The 19,910-nt window shown below is 33.9% G+C and overlaps 1 protein-coding gene across 5 annotated transcripts in view; it reads right to left on the reverse strand.

Moving 5' to 3' along the window:
* Window positions 1-19,910, reverse strand: part of REL (REL proto-oncogene, NF-kB subunit) — a 40,697-nt gene that overhangs the window by 8,002 nt on the left and 12,785 nt on the right. For 2 of the 5 annotated variants that reach the window (XM_036926016.2, XM_036926014.2), the window contains exons 4-9: window positions 16,839-16,930; window positions 3,089-3,229; window positions 1,796-1,900; window positions 1,011-1,223; window positions 369-437; window positions 166-234 (exon numbers count right to left, since the gene is read on the reverse strand). In XM_036926016.2, coding sequence (XP_036781911.1) covers window positions 166-234; window positions 369-437; window positions 1,011-1,223; window positions 1,796-1,900; window positions 3,089-3,229; window positions 16,839-16,930 — 689 coding nt within the window. Of the gene's footprint in view, window positions 1-165; window positions 238-368; window positions 438-1,010; window positions 1,224-1,795; window positions 1,901-3,088; window positions 3,230-16,838; window positions 16,931-19,910 lie in introns of all 5 variants that reach the window. The other 3 variants (XM_036926015.2, XM_036926013.2, XM_057497174.1) reach the window with 2 other exon arrangements.

The raw sequence follows: 19,910 nt of genomic DNA on the forward strand, positions 1-19,910 counted from the left end.
CTTCAGAAGTAGAGACTAATTCATTCAATGTTCAAAGCATGAAAAAATTTGTAGAAGTAGAAAATATCAAGAAGCATTTTTCATTCCCCAAAATGGAATTCCAATACACTGTGCAAAGCACTGGTCTTTCTGATTACAAGGAATACTCCATGGGGAATAAAATACCTTTTTTGATGAATCTTCCTTCTCCAGTTGATCCTAGAGGGCCAGGTCTAGGTCTTTCAGGAAAATTAACTGCTGTGATCAAGTTTTTCCATTAGTAAATATAATTTGAAAAGTAACATTATCAGTTAAAATTTGAAACACTGAATAAAAAAGCAAAAAACCCAAAACTTATTTAAATACAAATCAATACAAAGTATTCTTACCACAATCCTGCCATAGTTTCTGGAAAAGTAGAGTTGTTTTTTGTTTCTTTGCTTTATTGCCGTAAGTATCTAGTTAGAAAGAAACCAGGAAAGCATGTAAAGCATCATAGAATTATGCCTCCTCTCCTTTAATAAACAGGTGTTTTAGTCCTATGTAGAAAATGCTTTAAATAAATATACATAATGTAGAATTAGTAAGTATTACAGAATGTGTCCCAAGTCAGTAGTAACTGAGTATTTTTCTGAATAAAAGATGGTTTATAATCATCTTGTTTTCTTATAACACCTATAATAATGACAACTAACACAATAAGGACAGATAAAGACCAAAATGGAGAACATTCTGTGTGACTAGTTTGCCATCTATAAAAAAGAACACAATAAGGACCAAAATAGAATCTCAAATATAAAACAAATTTTGATAAAGTTTAGACACTTTGAAATTATTCCAGATTCTGTTCCTAAGAAAGAACTGCAAACAGCATAAACATCAGTCAAAAATCAACTTAAAGGAAAACTTTCAGGAAAACAAAACATAAATTATAATTAAACAAAACTGTGTTCGAATGTATCTTACAAGAAAATGTTTTTAGCAGGACTAACTTTATGCAGTACATAAAACAATATTACCAGAAGTCATACCTTTTTCATCTGGCAGATATCTAAAATCCATAGATTCACTAACTTCCTGGTCAGAAGGTCTCCGCAACTGCATTTTTACTGTTACTGGTTCTGTTATGGCTTTGCAATATGGTGGAGTCTTGAAAACAATGGCTACTTGACGGTGTACATCAGCTTGAGAAAAGATACCTTTTGCTTCCCAATCGTTAAACACAAACCGAACTTCTATGTCATCTAATGAATATGAAAGCAAAGAAGTAATGGTAAAACAAAGAAAAATGCATCGATTATCCTAAAATAAAGACGGTACAGCTTATGATAGTTCAATTTACAGTTTTTGGACTTTACAACAGTGTGAAAACAATACCCATTCAGTAGAAACTATTCTTTGAATTTTGACCTTCTCCTGGGCTATTGATAAGTGGGTAAGACACTCTCTGTGAAGCTGGACAGCGGCAGTGAGCCACAGCTCCCAGTCAGCCACATGATCATGAAGGTAAATAAGCAATACACTCAACAACCATTGTATGATACAACAATTCTGTTTTTCTCTTTCAGTACAGTATCCAAATTACATGAGATACTCAACACTTTACTATAAAATAGGCTTTGTGTTAGATGATTTTTGCCTAACTGTAGGCTAATCTAATAAGGTAGATGAGGCTGAGCTGCTTGATAGGTTAGGTGTACTAAATGTACTTTTGACTTTCAGTATTTTCAATTTGCAAAAGGCTTATCAGGATATAACCCCATAGCTGAGATTTCTGAATTCAACAAATAAACACACAAGCAAAACAAATAAATACCTTTCTGAACTTTGTCACAGAGTAGAAATATTTCATCTCCTCCTCTGACACTTCCACAGTTCTTATTTACACGACAAATCCTTAATTCTGCTGTGTTAGGAGCACCTAAATACAAAGGGTTTTTAAAAATGGGTTCCTACCTTAATAATATATTTCATTCCTTCACGATGGAGAGAATTTTAGGAAAATAGTTTATAGGACAGATAAAAGCTTTAGTATGTGAGTAAATTAAGGACACTTTAATACATTAATCAACCACATCTGTCCTTTTCCATTCTAACTGCATTGCCCAACCTGGTTAAGAGCCTTGTGACTTAATTTCTAGGCAATGATATGTCCTCTAATTAAATCTCCCTGCTTCTCAACATCCTACACACTGTCATCAGATTAATCTCGTGAATCATGACCATGACTCTATACAATATAATGTTGATGTTTCCTATTATCTAGCCAATATTACTTCAGTAATTCTCCTTGGCACTCAAAGTTCTCCATGATGAAGATACTTTGATCTACCTTTATAGCCTAGCTCTATGTCCCCCATCCTTCTTCATGCAAAACAGATATAGTCAAACATTTTTGGTGGAAGCATATGTAAGAGTACACATGTGTACACACACACACACACACACACACACACACACACACACACACACAGAGTATTTGAGGGCAATTTCATAATCTTTTAAAACTATAAATACCCATAGTCTTGGATCTAGCATTTGCCAACATTTCTACTTCTGTAAATTCATGCTAGAAGACATTTGCACAGACATGCACACACAGGATATTTATTGCAGTGCCATGAGAAGAAAACAAACCAAATGGTTTTTAAGAGGGTAAAGATTTAATAAGATTATGATACAGCCATGTAAGGAAGTTCACATAGCCATACATGTAAGAAAAATTTCAGCTACTAAAAAGAATAAGGTGTCTGGAAGGGAAGAGGTTTAAGGTATATTACACTAAGAGAAAAAAAAGTTTAAAAAAAGATTAAGTGATAATTTTTTTTAAGTTGCCAAAAGTATGTTGTGTGAATTATGAATTATGATGATATATTTGTATGTGTGTGTGTGTGTATGAAGAAGAAACTGGTATGTACCTGAGGACAGTGATTATCTTTAGAGGATGAGATTATAGGAAATTTACTCTCCTTATTATTTATGTCAGTAATGTTTGGATTTTTCCAACTAATGATCATACCCTTTTTCTAATTACCAAAATACTTACAAAAAAATTTAAACTATTAAAAAAACAAGCAACAACTACAAATACAAGAAAAAAAGTACTTACGGTTGTCATAAATTGGGTTAGAGACAACAGGAGGTAGAGCAGCTGTCAAATTCCCATGCTCATCAGGGAGGAAAACTTGAAAACACAATCTCACCACATTGAGGTCACAATCTTCAATATCAAGTAGCTGTTGTTCAGGGACTGAACAGTACATTTTTTTTAAAGAATGTAGAATAGTCCCATAAAACAAAAATCCTGCTAGGTCCTCCCCCCTACCCAATATATCCACTAACCTCAAATAACATCCAAATCTGTACTAACAAAAAAAAAGAATGGCACGCAATTTCAAGAATACCTTTACACTATCATCCTGTAGTCCCTATCTGGCAGTATTAAGTTACGGCCAAAGTCAGGAAGTAACTATTCCAGTTGCCTGGAATTTAGAGCAGAATCTCAAATTGACATTAATAACAAAATTTTTACAAAAATGGTTGCATGTTATAGACAATAGAGAATAGGTATGTATTAATTCAACAAATATATATTTAGTCAAGACATTATGTTAAAGACTGCAAATTATCTTCTAAATCTATACAAGAATTACTATCATCCTCATTTTACAGAAGAGGAATTGATTTTAAAGAGATGAAATTACTTGTCCAAAGTTTCACAGCTACGAAGTGGTATACAATAGGAATACATACTCAGGTCACTGAATCCAGAGCCTATGCTCTTAGAAATTAACTCTATTAGAAAATATTATATATATTTTGCATAAGAATGCCATACACGGGAATACCTACTGAAATTTAGATAAGAATTTTAGGGATTAAGTATCAAGAGGATGCTAGATGATGTATGGTAGCTAGTTTCCATAAGAAATTTTACGTTCAAATTAAATTTTCTTTAAAAACAAACCTTATAGCAGGGAATTTTTGCAGTTCTGAAAAAATTTTTAAAAATTACAGTTTGTTAAATTGATATTTGAAAAGAAATCCAGTTCAAAAGAAAAATATTATTGCCGTTTCAAAGAATACCAGAAGCTGCAGCAATAAACCATAATTAGGTCATGTTTTTAAAAGCATATAATACATATATTAAGTTATATGAAAATTTTTATTTTTCAAAAGGTATTGAAATTTGAAGTAAAAAATTTAGAAACATAGTTAAAAATCCAAATTCTTTAGTCTTACAGGTAGTAACTAATAAAAATAACAATGTAACTTTGATTGTTTTTATTTAAACTACATTCACAGTCTCAGTAGATATCACAACATTTAAAGTTATCCTAACATCAGCATTCTTAAGCCTAGCATTTGAAGGGGTCTACAAAACATATTTGTATGACTAAAAGGTCAAACTGTACATGTGAATATCTGTATCACAGCATCCTGCTCTACTGGCACAATTATGTAGGCAAGGAGAGGCTGACCTCTTCAAAATCAATTTTTTACAGCACTATAAATTTAGACTTCAAGACATTAATGTTTCTCAATTCTAAAGATGAGTAATTGATACACAAAAGTATAAACTGATAGCTAAATGCTCTTGATAAGTTTTAAAACACACCTATGTGAATGGATAAACAAATTGTGATAGCCATACAATAAAACACTAAAAAGAACTATGGATATATACCCCAACATGAATGTTATTTCAAAAACGCGTAAACACCAAAAGGACCAGATATAAAATGTATACTATATGCTTCTATTTATATGAAGTTCTAGAGGAGATTAATCAATAGCAAAGGAAAGTAAATTAATAGTTGACTGGGGCCAAAGGAAGGAGAGGGAATTAAATGGGAAGGGAACCAAGGGAATGCTTAGGTGGTGGTGGTGGAGGAAATAAATGTTCCTTATCGTGGCTGTGGTGGTGTTACATGGGAGTAGATATGTGAGTGGATCTTGCTGTATATACATTGGACCTCAATAACTTTATTTAACATGGCACATAAAAAACTGGTTAATAAACCAAAGTTTAAAAATATTTAAATATTAAATAATTAAATAATTTAAAAATCCTCTCAACACATCAGCAAGCTAACATATGACTGTTTCATCAAAGAGAAAAAAATTCTACCTGCTTCTCCAAAAACCACTTTTTATGGAATTTTATTTTGAATTTTTTCAATGTGTGGGAATGCAGTTAGCTCTGCATCAAAATTACTTTAATCTCTGCACGAAGTGGTTAAAAATCACTGACTAGCAGGAATCATGACCAATACCTGTTTTATTCAATGCAGGAGATTCACTGTAGGGCTGAAGACCCAGAGCTTCTTTTCTACAAAGCCTAACCTCAAACTCTGAAATAGAAGGTGTATCTCCTCTAAATCAGTGCAGCATTTGACCTATACCTCTCTTAAACACTTAAGTTTTTTTTATATTAAAGAATAATAATCTATGCACAGTCTCTTCTACTTTATTAGGTTAAGTTCCATGAAAGCAGAATGGGTGTCTTATGCATGTTTATAAAACCTGGGACATAATGGCTTACATATAATATTTATAAAACACTGTCTCAGGGAGTGAATGAACAATTAAAGAAAGGCCTATGGAACAACCAAACACTTAGACATTTTAGTAAGTTGCTGAAGAAAACTATAAAGCAAAAATTAATAAAGGTAGGTTCTGCTTTTGGCAGTGGCAGATGACATGCAATTGAGACCAACTCTACCAGGAGAACTAAAAAAGGTGGACAAATTATGAAACAAAAATCCTCTCAACATATCAGCAAGCTAACAAGATCATGAAGAATTGGGGGGCCCAAGACATAAATGAAGGAAGCTGTAAGAACACTCCCATTTCTCTCATCAACACTTCTGATGCCAGATGTGCATAGGATTTTTCCACACATAGCAATTCTCCAACTCTTAGGACACCAACTAAGTGTTCCACAATTTAATTCAAATCTGACACTAAAGACCTGGGGTTAGCAGAGATTCCACAAGTAATGGCTCACTCTCACAAGACTGCTCCCCATCAACACACTTAAGACACCAATCACATATTCAGGTTGTCACCTGTGCTTCTGACTCACTGGATACAAATCAGGGGTTCCCATGACCCACTTCTAAAGGTCAATAATTTGCTAGAATGGCTCTTAGAAGCCAGGAATACAATTTACATACTAGACTATCAGTTGTTATCAAAGGACACAAGTCAGACACTGCTAGATAGAAGAGACACAAGGCAAGGTAGGTAAGAAGTGGCGCTGAGCTTTCACGCTACTCTCCCTGCACCTCCACATGCTCACCAATGGACAAACTCTCCAAATCCCTTAGGTTAGAATTTTTATGAAGGCATTATTTTGTAGATACTATTGATTAAATCATTGACCACTGGTGATTAATCACCTCTTACCAGAGGTCATGGGATGTTAAAAGTACCAAAGTTCCAACTCTCTAATGTGGTTGATTCCTCTGGCAACCAGAGCCTGTGATCCCTAGGGGGGATTTCCAAAAGTCACCTCATTAACATACAGTCAGGCGTGGTCAAAAGGGACTTATTATTAACAGCAAGACACTCCTTTCACCTTTTTTACTCTTACCACTTTGGTAAGTTCCTCTGTGCTAGGAATGGGGATAAAGATCAAATATATACAGTTGACCCTTGAACAATGAGGGAGTTGGGGACACTAACTGTCCCCCACTACCCTCTGCAGCCAAAAATCCTGTATAAATTTTGACTTCCCCAAAACTTAACTACTAATAGCCTACTTTTGATTTTTATGGTAGTAAATGATAAAATAGACTAGTATCTACATATATTTTATGCATTCATGATATACAATTTTCTTATTTATATATATATTTATTTATTTGTATTTCTAGGCTATACGGTTCATCTGCTAGTTTTTTCAAATTGTCAAAAATCTCCAAAATATTTTCCAGTATATTCTTGAAAAATAGTGGACCCGTGCAGTTCAAACTTGGGGTGTCCAGGATCAGCTGTATTGATTATAAATCACAATATCACAGAAGCCCAAACAAGTAAGTTTCGAATAAGAAGACTCTTTTTTTTCCAGATACAGTCTGCCTATTTTGTAAAAATTGGCTAAGATGATAAGTTGAGATAACTCTCAAAAGGCTATAGGGGAAAAACAAAGGAATTCAGGGTCTACCAAAGATGGAGGATCTGACTGGATCTATACTGTTGGAACTCAACCAAGAATTAGGAGAAGTGCAAATTGTAGCGCTCCAAAATCTTACAACTACAGACTATTTACTGTTAAAAGAACATAAGGGATGTGAACATTCCCCAGGAATGGGTTGTTTTAATTTGTCTGATTTCTCTCAGACTGTTCAAGGTCAGTTGGACAATATCCACCATATCATAGATAAGTTTTCACAAAGGCCTAAGGTGCCTAACTGGTTTTCTTGGTTTCACTGCAGATGGCTGGTAATTACAGATATGCTTTGGTTATGTAACTATACTCCTATTATGTTAATGTGTGTGCGCAATTTAATTAGTAGTTTAAAACCTATACATGCTGAAGTTACTCTACAAGAAGATATGTCAAAGAAATAATCAATCTTCCCATGTTTTCTTCCGCCTGCTACTTCTATAGCTTTTCTTCTTCCTTCCTAATTACAACCCTTAAATAGAATTCGTGCCTCATATCAAATTTACCGAGTATCATAATTCTTCCAAGTGGTAAAGATACCTCAAGACAAATGCTGGGCATAGAAGCCACAGGGCATAAATATGCAAAGAAGTAAAAAGCTAACCTTTTCAAACAGTAAGGCTTCTCTCTCACTTACCAACTTTACATTTCCCTGTATGGCCCCGGAAGATGACTGGTTAGCCAGAGACGGGTAAGATTCCTCAAGGGAGGAACAACCTAAGACAGGCACAGTCGCAGGGGGGCCATCAGGTGAGAAATTGGGGATCAACAGAGGTGAGGCTTAGAACCTCACCCCCCCTGTTCTGAGAGAAATCTTCTGCGTACGTGGATGTTTTATTGCCCTTGTCTAGCTTGGATTAACACATAGTCTACAGGCACACACCTGATCATCTACATTTGCTCTCTTACAACACTAAACTATGTTTTCTACCTTTATCTTGTATCTACCTACCACTTCAGCATTTTATTAAAAATAATAATAATAAAGAGAGAAATGTGGTATCCACATATAAATCAAGTATAAAAACCAAATGAGTATTCATATTTGAACTGTTTATAGTTCATAATGCATGAGCAAAACCGAAAGTTTCTGTGATGACTGCCCTTGTACTGTTCACTATGTAACTTATTCATTATGTAAGAATTTGTTCTCCATGTAAGAACTTGTTTGTTATGCCTCAGAAGATTGGAGACTGACGAAAATTAGGCTTGGGGTGTATTAATGATTGTGCATTGAGCATTGACTCTCCTATACAGAATTTTATTGTCGTTAACAACCATTTGATCAATAAATATGAGAGATGCCCTCACAAAAAATAAATAAATAAATAAATAAATAAAAAAGGACAGACTTCCAATGGTAAAATAAATAAGTAATCGGGATGTAATGTATAGCATAAGAAATATAGTCAAGATATTGTAACAGCTTGGTAGGGTGATAGCTGGAACCTAGAATTATTTATATAAATGTTTTATCACTGTGTTGTACACTTGAAACTAATGTAATGTAATACTGTGCGTCAACTACCCTTCAATAAAAAATTATTAAAAAAAAAAAAGATGGAGGATCTGATAAATGCCCAGTGCTTTGGATGGGGCCTGGAAGGAGATATACCCTAGGAGTAAAGGTGAACTGGAAAGATGCCAGACCTCACAGGAACAACAGCCTTGCTTCAAAGAATCTAAATCAGTCACTGATTCTGGTTGATCTGGGATTGCTAGTGTAATCAATTAGCACATACCACAAAAAGATCTTCTGAAGGGAGACAAAATCCTAGGCCTAAAATCTTCACACATTTTCATATACGATGACTGGTATTCTATTTTAAATAACCAGGCATATGAAGAAAAAAAATAACTTTTTAAAAAAAGAAAAAACAACAGACTACAGACACAGACCATAAAGGATCCAAGTAATGAAGTTTCAAACAAGATCTAAAATAACTATATTAAAAAAAATGCAATCTTGCCATTTGCAACATGGATGGACCTAGAAGGTATCATGCTAAGTGAAATACATCAGAGAAACATGAGTGATTTCACTTATATGTGTAATCTAAGAAACAAAACAAACAAAAAAGAAATAGACCCATAAATACTGACAAAAGACTGTTGGCTACCATAGGGGAGGGCAAGTGGGGGAAACAGGAAAAGTAGGTGAAGGGAATAAAGTACAAATTTCAACTTACAAATTAGTCACAGGAATGGAAGTACAGCATAGAGAATGTAACCAATAATATTGTATTATCTTGGTATAGTAGTAGGGGTAACTACACTTACCATGGTGAGCATTTAGTAATGTATATAATTATCAAACCACTATGTTGTACATAAGAAACCAATATAATATTGGAAATCAAATATCCAGTAAGAGGAATATAAATTAAAAAACTGTATTTAATGTATTCAAGGAATTTTAAGGTGAGACTGAGTTCAGTAAAGAATTTGAAACTATCAGAAAAGGAACCAAATTCTAGAACTGAGAAGTACAATAAACTGAAATAAAAAAATATCCAATTTACCAACTGTTTTATAGAAAACTGTGTCATCTTTCTATATGCCAAGGACTAAAATCTATTTACCAAAAGTTTTTTACATGTGTTGATTTACATCAAAGTCTTCAATCAATTTTCAGCTGATTTTTGTAAATGGTAAGAGGCAGAGAACAACTTAACCATTTTTTCCAGCTTCATTTATCAAATATATCTCCTCTTTCTCTTGACCTGACATGCTTTCTCTGTCATATACTAAAGTCTCATATTTTCTTAGGTCTGTTTCTGGGTTCTCAATTCTACTACACTACCTGACTTAGTTCTTCATAATAAACCCTAATATCTGATAAGGTCAGTTTCTCATTGCTGTTCCTCTTATATAAAGTATCTTCTTTCTTCTACTCAGAATTATATGTAATGAAAAACCTTGGGGATTTGGAATTGCATCAACTCTGTATATCAACTTGGGAAAAAGATGCCATCTTTATAAAAACCTGGTATTAAAGAACATGATATACCTCTCTATCTATTTAGGTGGTATTTTCTCAAAGTTAAAGTATATAGATTTTTCTAAAGAAATCTTGATCATCATTCTTAGTTTTCTTGCTATGTATTTTGTATTTTCTGAAAGTATTTCCTTTGATTATTGTTGCCAATGTATAGAAATGCAACCGACTTCTGTATATTAATTTTACATCTATTCATTCTTTTAAACCTATTATTTTAACAATCTATTTATAAATCCATTTAAATTTTCACAGTTAATACTTCCAACAATTAGTTTTATTTCCTCATTTTCAATCAGGTCTCACTGCACTGACTATAATCTCCATTACAATGTTAACTAGAAGTGGTAAGAGTACACATCCTTTTCTTCTTCCTAACTTCACAGTGAATGCTTCTGATGTTCCTTCTATTATTTAGGATAATGCTTGCTGAAGGCATTTTAATATATACATATCATTCTATAATACAAAATGCAGTATCTTATTCTGCAATGTTTTGTTCTAACATACAAAATCTAGCAAAAGGAAACATACCAATCAAATTCTTCTTAAATTACTTTAAAACTTCCCTTTATACCTGAACAAAAGGATATGAGGTAAAAAGTGTTCTCCTTAATCATCTTTAGAAGTATTATTACTATTCTCATTTTCAAAAAAAATGATATTATCATGACATATTTCTTAGGCAGCAGGGATTAAATTTTTAAAATTAACTAACATCTACTAGCCCTAGAGATATGATATTTTTAAAATTCTAATACTGTTAAATATGACTGAAATAAAAGTTAATAACGGCAAAAATACACAGTATACAGATAAGCAATTTTAACAGCTGTCTCATTTAAGACAATACATAACCTTTAGTTATAATTCATTTAATTATATTTCATGTATTTTACTTATATAGGTTATCCTATATGTGTAATATATAACATTTAAGTGCTTATGTGTCAGGCAAAAGATTAATGGTCATGGCAGTCTTGTATTAATTTACTCGTTCTTTCAACATATTTACTGAGCTTCTACTATATGCTATCCACAAAAATAAATGTATACTATACACTAAAAGACAGTGCCTGCCCTTAGTAAGATTAGAGATGAGAATAGGTACATAAACTAAAATTATGTAACAAAAAGTGTTATAAAGGGAGTATGTTCAAGGAGTACTGAAGGCATAAAAGAAGTGCTCCAAGTTCAGCTCAGAGTAACCAAAGGCTTGAAAAACAAGTTACTGCAATGAAAAGAGGATAATGAATTACCTAAGAGCCTTTTTTTCTTCTTACTTTTTAAGTTGTGAGAAAAGGCTCTTGTTTCCTTGTATTAAACCGGACTTTGGAGATGAGAATCATGTTGGAGACTACTTGTCTTTTTAAACTGTTCAAACTACCAATACAAACTCAACTGCACAACAGTCATGCTCTCATAACAATTCAATGTTCTCTATACATGGAAAAATAGTAAAATCCCTACTAAAACTGCAAATTCTTTACTGTCGAAATCCTATGGATTTTAATGACTAAATATGAGAATTCTATATGTGACATTAAATATAGCTAGAAAAAGGTAATTAATTTAATTACCCCTCACCCCACCTGGCTTTTGCAGTAAGAGTCCTCTATGAAGTTCTAACTGCAATTCTTTTGTTCCAGCTAAGCAGACACTGTTAAAACTTGTTATCAGAGTCCTTAATTAAGTTCCTCACCTAATTTAGACTTTAACACATAACAGACAATTTGAACAATATTTTACATGAAGCCTCAAGTTTAACACTACTTGATTTCTACATATTCCTATGTGTAAGAGACTGTCCTGTTTTAAAGAACTAATGGCAAGAAAGATAAGAACTGGCCTTAAAACATAATAGATGATGTAGTATACAAACTAATCCTCTGCAAAGAATAAGTTTTAATTATCTTTGTATTTTCACATATTGTTTGATCCTTAGAGAACAGACTGCCACAATGAGACAGCATCAGTCTATAGACCAGAATTTGAAGAACCGATTCTATCAAATATTTCCAATTCTTTTGTTTCTATACATCATAAATATGTAACACAAAAGCAAAATCAGCTAGTATCTTGTATTCTTTACCAGTAGAATTTTTCCTGTGTTAAGTAATTGTTATCTACAAATAAGTGTGAGTTCACTGGGACAAATTTCTACCTAAGTGGTAGAATTTAAACTTGGATATGATGAAAATAACATAAAATAAATAACCAAAGAAAGGATAATTCTACAGTTGAGTCAGTTATTTTAATTAGTTTTTAGTGTTTTGAGTTTTTCAGGGGGATTAGATTTTGTTTTGCTTAGTATTAGAAATGCACATCTTAGGTTTTATTTCAATATTCTAGGGAAACAATAAAATGCATTAGTATTTCTACTATGAAAACAACATCAGAATAGAGAATGAAGCCTATTCTAACCCTATTTAAATGTATAACCTGTTTCCCTAGCTCCTTACACTGCTGTTTTTTTCCCTTAGCACTTTTTGTTATGTAAGATTATATAATATATTTAATAAACTTGTTAATTGTTGGGCTCTCAACACTAGAAGATAAGCTCTTTAAAGGCAGGAACTTCTGTTTTGTTCACAGATTTATCCCAACCACCTAGGACAACACAAGACTTTAAGGACTAAACGAGGTAAAAATCTGTTGAAGAAATGAATGCATAAGTAGTTGAGATGGGTAGCCTATTATATACACTTTAGAAACCCATTACCTTAAGGCACTTAAGGCACTTAACTATGAAGATAGATATGTAACATAACAGTAATACAAATAACTATACATTGTTAAGGCACCAAAGTGAATATAAACAAATTCTGTCATAGACCCTGTCCACAAAGAGCATGAAATTCATCTCAGAAGACAACTGCTGAATAATTAAATGATCCAACAGATGTCACAAACCTTTTCACGATCAATTGCTGAGTGAATGGTATAGTTAAGGGATATTACCTTAACACTTGAGATAACTTTCAGGGCATTTCAGATATGTAAAACAACTTGAGTATTTTTGGCAGACAAATACAAACAAGGCATGTTCATTCACTCATTTGTTCATTTATTCTTTCAACAAATCTTAATTAAGCCTCTACCATGTAGAGGGCTAGGACACTGGGCTAGGTGACAGAGATGCATAGAAGACAGTCTCTGCCCTTCAGTCTCATGATTTAGTAGAAGAAAAACATGTAAACAAAGTTATAGAAAACTGTATTAGAAGTATGTACAACACTTTGGGAAAAGAGATGACATACTTCACTACAGGAAGGTAATGAAAAGCTTGGAAGAGGTGACTCTTAAACATGATCTTGAAGGCTAACACAGGAAGAATTCACTAGGTGTATCAGGACAGTCCATGCAAGGTAACTGCATGAATAAAGGCACAGTAACAAGAAAGAATATGTCTATCCTAAAGTGGCAAATAGTTCAGAATGGCAAAAAGTTCAAATGGCAAAAATGAAGCATACATGTGTGCACTCAGGGCTAGCAGAAGGAGGGACGAGAAGCTGAGGCAGAAGATGACAGCTGAAGTGAAGCTGGCATGGAGAAGAACCAGATTATGAAGGAATTTGAATGCAACGCTTGAGAAGCTGAATCTGGCAAGTAGATCAGTTTCTCAAAGCATGGTCCACAGGCCACTTCCATCAGAATCACCTACGGTGGAGATGTTTAAATTGTAGTGTGGGACTCACTGGTCATAAAATTATTTTAGTGGATTGAATAAGCATTTCCTTAAAAAAAAAAAAGAACAGAAAACATACTGCATGTAGTATGAGTTTGGGACTCACTGGTCATAAAATTAATTTAGTGGGTTGGATAAGCACTTTCTTAAAAAAAAGAAATAAGCAGTATATTGCATGTAGTAAGAATACTGTTTTTTATCTATGTGTGTATGTGCATTTACTAAACAGAGAAATAAAATATATTTCCTTCTGTGAGTCACAGCCAAATAAATTAAGAAACATGGATCTAGAGGCTTCTCAAAATGCAGAGTCTTGGGCCTTGCACCTGACTTAACAAACTGGTGCGAATGTGGCCTGGAATCTACAGCAAGTACTAAGGGATTCCTATGCACATTCAAATTGAGAACCACCACTGAAGATTACTTGGAATCACTGAAGGATGAAGAGTTCTGAAATGATTCACATTGGTTTTAGAAGGATTTTTTTGATGAACGTATATAACCTGCTTGGAGGATGATCAAGAATAGAGGCAGGAACACAATTTAGAGGCTATCAACAATGAATCAGGCTAAAAATGATATAAGCTTTTAAGCTGGTCCTAAGAAGAATGGAGAAAATGCACTGAGAGATGGTCAGGGTAGGTAAACAAGACAGTTTTTCTGGACTAGTGAAGGGCTCATGAAGAGAAGCACTAGAAGAGAAGGTAATAAAGTTATGTTGAAGCTACATGTGGAAGACTTTCAATTCAGGGCCATTTAGTTTTTAAACTATTTAAGAACCACCCCAACTTTTTAATCACGGTTATATGCTAAAGCGCTGTTCTAGTAAGATTATTCTAACACAGGTTGCGGGGGTGGACTACAATTCAAATGAGGTAAGTTCCTAAACTAGGGAGACAGCAAAAGGGGTAGGGGAAGGAATGGATTTTTAAAGAAGAAAAACAACCAAACAACAGAAAACAGAAACACTGTGAAGGATCCATGGCAAGACCGTTACTTCCCCAGATCTACATTCATCTAGGCAGCATAAGGGAGAGAACATGATCCTGGGAGCCAGGCTACTTGCACTCAAATCCCGACTCTACCACTTATCAGCTCTATGACCTCTGAGCAACTCTCTTAACTTTTCTATGCCTTCACTTACTTATTTATAAAGTGAAGATAATAACAGTACCTACCCCATAGGTTGTTGTAAGATTAAATAATATATATAAAGCACTTACAATACTGTTGGAACTATTCTAAGTGCTATATGAGTGTTACTAACACCATGCCTGCTTCTGGACTGGTAAAACAAACAAGACAGAAACAGAGAAACTCCCACAGGTAGTCCACCTGTTTCTTGGCTCCTACCATCTTCTGTTTTAATGACTTTTGCACTGGAGTCAGGAGATTTGGATTTGAATTCCAGCTTTTCACTTGTACTTGCTATATGACTTGGGAAAGTTGTATGACCAAAGCTTTGCTTTTCTCTACTTAAGACAGTTGTGTTGTAATGTTTAAATAAAAAAGTATACATCAAGCACTTAACATTTACTCCTTGACATACAAAAAGTACTAAGTTGTAGCTATTGTTTATAAAATCTCCTTTTTTATACTACACTGTCTCTGTTTTAAACTTCATCTAGATATAGATGGCATCTCTAAAAATTTGATCTTTTACATTAGCAATGAATCCACATTTTAAATAAGCACTCTTGACCCAGAAATTTTCCACTTTTGAAAACTTATTCATAAGGAAACAATAATAATGATTTAATGATAATAATAACAATTACAAAAGAACTCAAAGTATATATTCAATGGAGCTTTTTAATAAAAGGAAAATAACCTAGATGTTCATTAACAGGTGACTAGATAAATTATGGTCTACCCAAACAATAGAATACTCTGTGTTAAAAAGTAAAATAGACTAATTTCTTATTTTTCTGTTCTAACATTCTAATATTTCAACATGAAAGATGTTTAAGATACATTCCTGAGTGAAGCAGAATAGGTAGCAAAACATGTTTACATTTATATAAAAATATATGTATAAATTACTGTATATGTACAAAGGAAATTCTAGAAAAATATAAATCATGTAACAGCAGTCTCCTCCAGTAAGTAGACCATTTCTTTCAGCATTATACTACGTAGTGTTTAAAAAATAGGTCTAGAGAGAAAGATGCAGACCTTATGGTCCATAAAAAAACAGTACTTGTCTATGAGCATATTCCTAAACTATCATGTACCGCTTAAGTTATTTTTATACATTCAGGAAAAACACAAACCAGCAACATAAAGGTGTCTTAAATATGACAAAGAATTTGAAAATTTTAGTGTCGTTCAGTTCCTGAATTAAGCATATTTAAGTAGCTGAGAAGACTTTACAATGGAGACTACTGTAGTGGAAGATGCCAGCATTGAGATTGGTAGTCATTTACCTATTCAAACAATATAGAGTACTTACAATTGCCAGCTGCTACACCAGATGGTGCCATCCCAACAAAACTCATGACAGTAAATATCTAGCCATACATACAAAAATACTATGAAAATATTTCATTTAACTTCTACTATTTCTATACTACTTCTTCCAGATTGGGATTAATTTACTGTTGAATATGCTCTTGAGTTAAATACACTACAATACCTTATAACCGCATTGCCTATTCAACATTCAGTAAGGGCAGTGTATCCTGTCTGCTGGAGTGTCAAAAGAAAGGCCACATTCAAAGAGAAACAGAACACTTCTGAGGTATTCTTACAGAAAAAAAATGACACTCTCCACTGACACCTGTCTGCATAAAAATTTATTTTCAACACTGACAATTTTAAGTAAACTTCATTCCTCAGATCAAGGTGTAAGTTAACAAGTAGAGAAGTGAACACAGAACTTAAAATAGCTTTGAAAACATAGGTTCAAATTACAAAAGAAATGTATTTGATGGAAATAGAACTTAACAGAAATAGAATTTGACTTACACAAATAATATAAATTGTCATATCAAACATACCATTGAAAGGATTGATTCCTGCCCTTAATCTTGAAATAATAGCTTCTTTTACTTCTTTTTTCTTTACACATCGAATACCCAGATTTTGAAAACTAAAAGGAAAACACAAAACTTTCAAACTTGTGTTAGAAATACAAAGACACATAAATGACACAATAAATTCTGCAAAAACCAAGCATACACCCAACACTAGGAGCACTCTTAAAAGAAAAATAGTATATATATCGTTTTTACATGCAGTATTTCACAATCGCACCTTACTGATTACACCTATGCCAAATATGCCAAAGTAAATGAAGAATAACAAGAAAAAAAGACCAAAGAGCTGAAATTCACCTCCCAAACAAATTCATAATCGAGTCAATAAAATCTGTATATTTGAAAATGTAAGCAAAAGTTATAAAAAGAGGTCCAGAGGTGTATTTTGCTGAGCCCAAATATGTTCCTGGAACTTTTTCTTTTTTAAATGTACATAGACTACCAACATTTAAAACTCAGGCAATTGGTTATAAACATCTGGATTTCTGGCTTCTCTGGAACATTTTAAAGATCTGGCAACAGTAGACTGGCACAGAAACATCTGACTGAGCCAAGCATCTATGGCCCCCTTTACGCAGAGCTCTCCAGTTAGCTACAGTGCCTGCCAACCCTTTTACCTGATGCGTTCCACTCCACAGACAGTTTGGTTCTGAGTCCTGACTTCACTGTTAGTAGCAGTGGAATGTTTTATGCTGAATTATATGAAGTTATAATAATCATTCTTAATAAGCACTGAAATGTTTTAATTAAAAATATTTTTTAAAAGTTTCAAAATGTCATTTATGGAAAACTTCTCAATAGCTACAAATATTACTAATTTGCATATGTGTAGTACAGATGATGGTGGGGGGAACTCCCCTACCACCACCAGTCATACTTGTTCCCACATGGAAAAACCATGACATCATTAAAGTTGGGTGGGTGTGAATAAGGAAGCAAAACTTGGTTATAATAACATTACTACTTGTTCAAACTTTACATGGCATTTGGCAACAGGAGGCTGCCTGCCTTGTGTGTCCCTCTCCATGCTTGTGCTGTCTTTTGTTCATGTTCTTCACATTGAGCACATTGGTGATTCTGTTAGCACCTAAAATATCTTTGATATTTCATTCCACTGCCTCCAATAACTAAAAAATAAATCTTGAATTCCTAATCCTTTCTTGAAACTCTGAAACTAAAGTCTTCCTCAAAAGTACCCCTCTTCTTGGAGAGATTCTTAGCTGAATTCTCACTTTTTCTTTGACAAAAGATTTTATAGAATTCTCCATTTTAGTGTACATATACACTACTTGATTTTACTTCACCTAAATAACATTTGACTGCCATTCACAGACCATTAAAAGTAGTGGGGATTTTGAAATTCTGACATGAGACCATGGATCACAGAGATTATTTGAATTAATTATTCATTCACTCATAGTCATTCAACAAGTTTTGGGGTTCCTACTATGCACCAAAAACTCTGGAAAGTAAAGGGAATATACAATCTCTCCCCTCACAGAGCTTAACAGTCTAGAGCAGGGATTGGCAAACTATATATATAGCTCATGGACCAAATCTGGCCTACTGCCTCTTTTTGTAAATAAAGTTTTATTGGAACACAGAGAAACTGATTTGTTTATGTATTGTCTATGGGTGCTTTTCTGCTACAACAGCAGAGTTGAACAGTTGCAATAGAGACCATGTAGCCTGGAAAGCCTAAGATATTTACTATCTAGCTCTTTACAGAAAAAGTTTGCTGACCTCTAGTCCAGTGAAGCAGATAGTTATTAATAACACACACACACACACAAAAAAAATGCTAAACTGAAACCACAGCTAATTTTATACAGGAGATATACATGATATCACAGGAGCATAGGATGGGAGAGTTGACCAATTCACAAAGGATAGACAGGCTTCTTGAAGAAAGTGATTCTTAATATAAACAGAAATGAACTAGAAGAAGAGAATAAAAAGACTTTAAGCAAAGGCACAGAACATGCAAAGGCCCCTACACAAGAGCACTATGCACAGGAAACTAAAGGAAGGCCTTTGTGACTGAAACACAGAGTTCAAGGGGAGCACATTAGAAGGCTAGAAACATGACGGGGCTATGTGGTCTTACAGGCCACATTAAGGAATGTTCTCCCTATTCCAGGAGCCACATAAAGTCAGCATAATGTTTTAAGCAGAGGTGTGACAATCAGATTTTTATTTGAAAACATTACTGAATAAATAAATTAAAAATTTTAAAAGATCACTTTGGCTCAAGTGGAGGATAGATGGGGGAGAGGGGAGATGTATAAAAAGAACTGATGGAAGACCAGTCATGAGGCTATCCTGGCAGCTCACTTTACACTACAACAGAAGTGCAGTGGCGATGGAGGTCACTGAGATAAGTGAACAGATTCAAGAACTGTTTGAGAGGTACCTGTTAATGGATTAGATATGTGCACCTACATGAGGGGTATCAAGGATCACCCCTATGTTTGGGGCTTTTAGCAACCACTAAGTAAGGCATATTGAAAGATCAACTTTGAGAGGAAAGAGAAATGATCATGGTAAGATCACAACTTTGGGTACATTCTATTTGAGGTGCTTTTCAAGGTATGTAAGAGAGTCTGTCAAAAAGGCAATCAGACTAAATACCATTCTCCACTGAAAAGAACCAGGGCCTCTTAGAAAAACTGATGATTTCAGGGCTGGTACAAGAAAGAAAGTATTATTCGTGGTATTCATGGTAACATGAATATAATAATAACTTATCCACATTGAACTATCAAAACAAATAGCCTACACTCTTCAAAAATGTCAGTGTCATGACAGAAAAAAGTCTGGGAAGCTGATGTAAATTAAAGGATACTAAATAAGCATGCTAACTAAATAATACAACGTGTGATTTCTTAATGAGAGCCTGCATTGGAAGGAAAGGGAGAACAGCCAGGAAGGGCATTTCTGGTACAAAAATTTAACTGCCTATGATTAGGATCAAGAAGGAACAGCCAGAAAAGGAGGAAGTAAAACAGGAGAATTTGTTTCCATTCTCACAGA

This window comes from Manis pentadactyla, chromosome 2, assembly GCF_030020395.1.
Source record: "Manis pentadactyla isolate mManPen7 chromosome 2, mManPen7.hap1, whole genome shotgun sequence".
Taxonomy (NCBI): Eukaryota; Metazoa; Chordata; class Mammalia; order Pholidota; family Manidae; genus Manis; species Manis pentadactyla.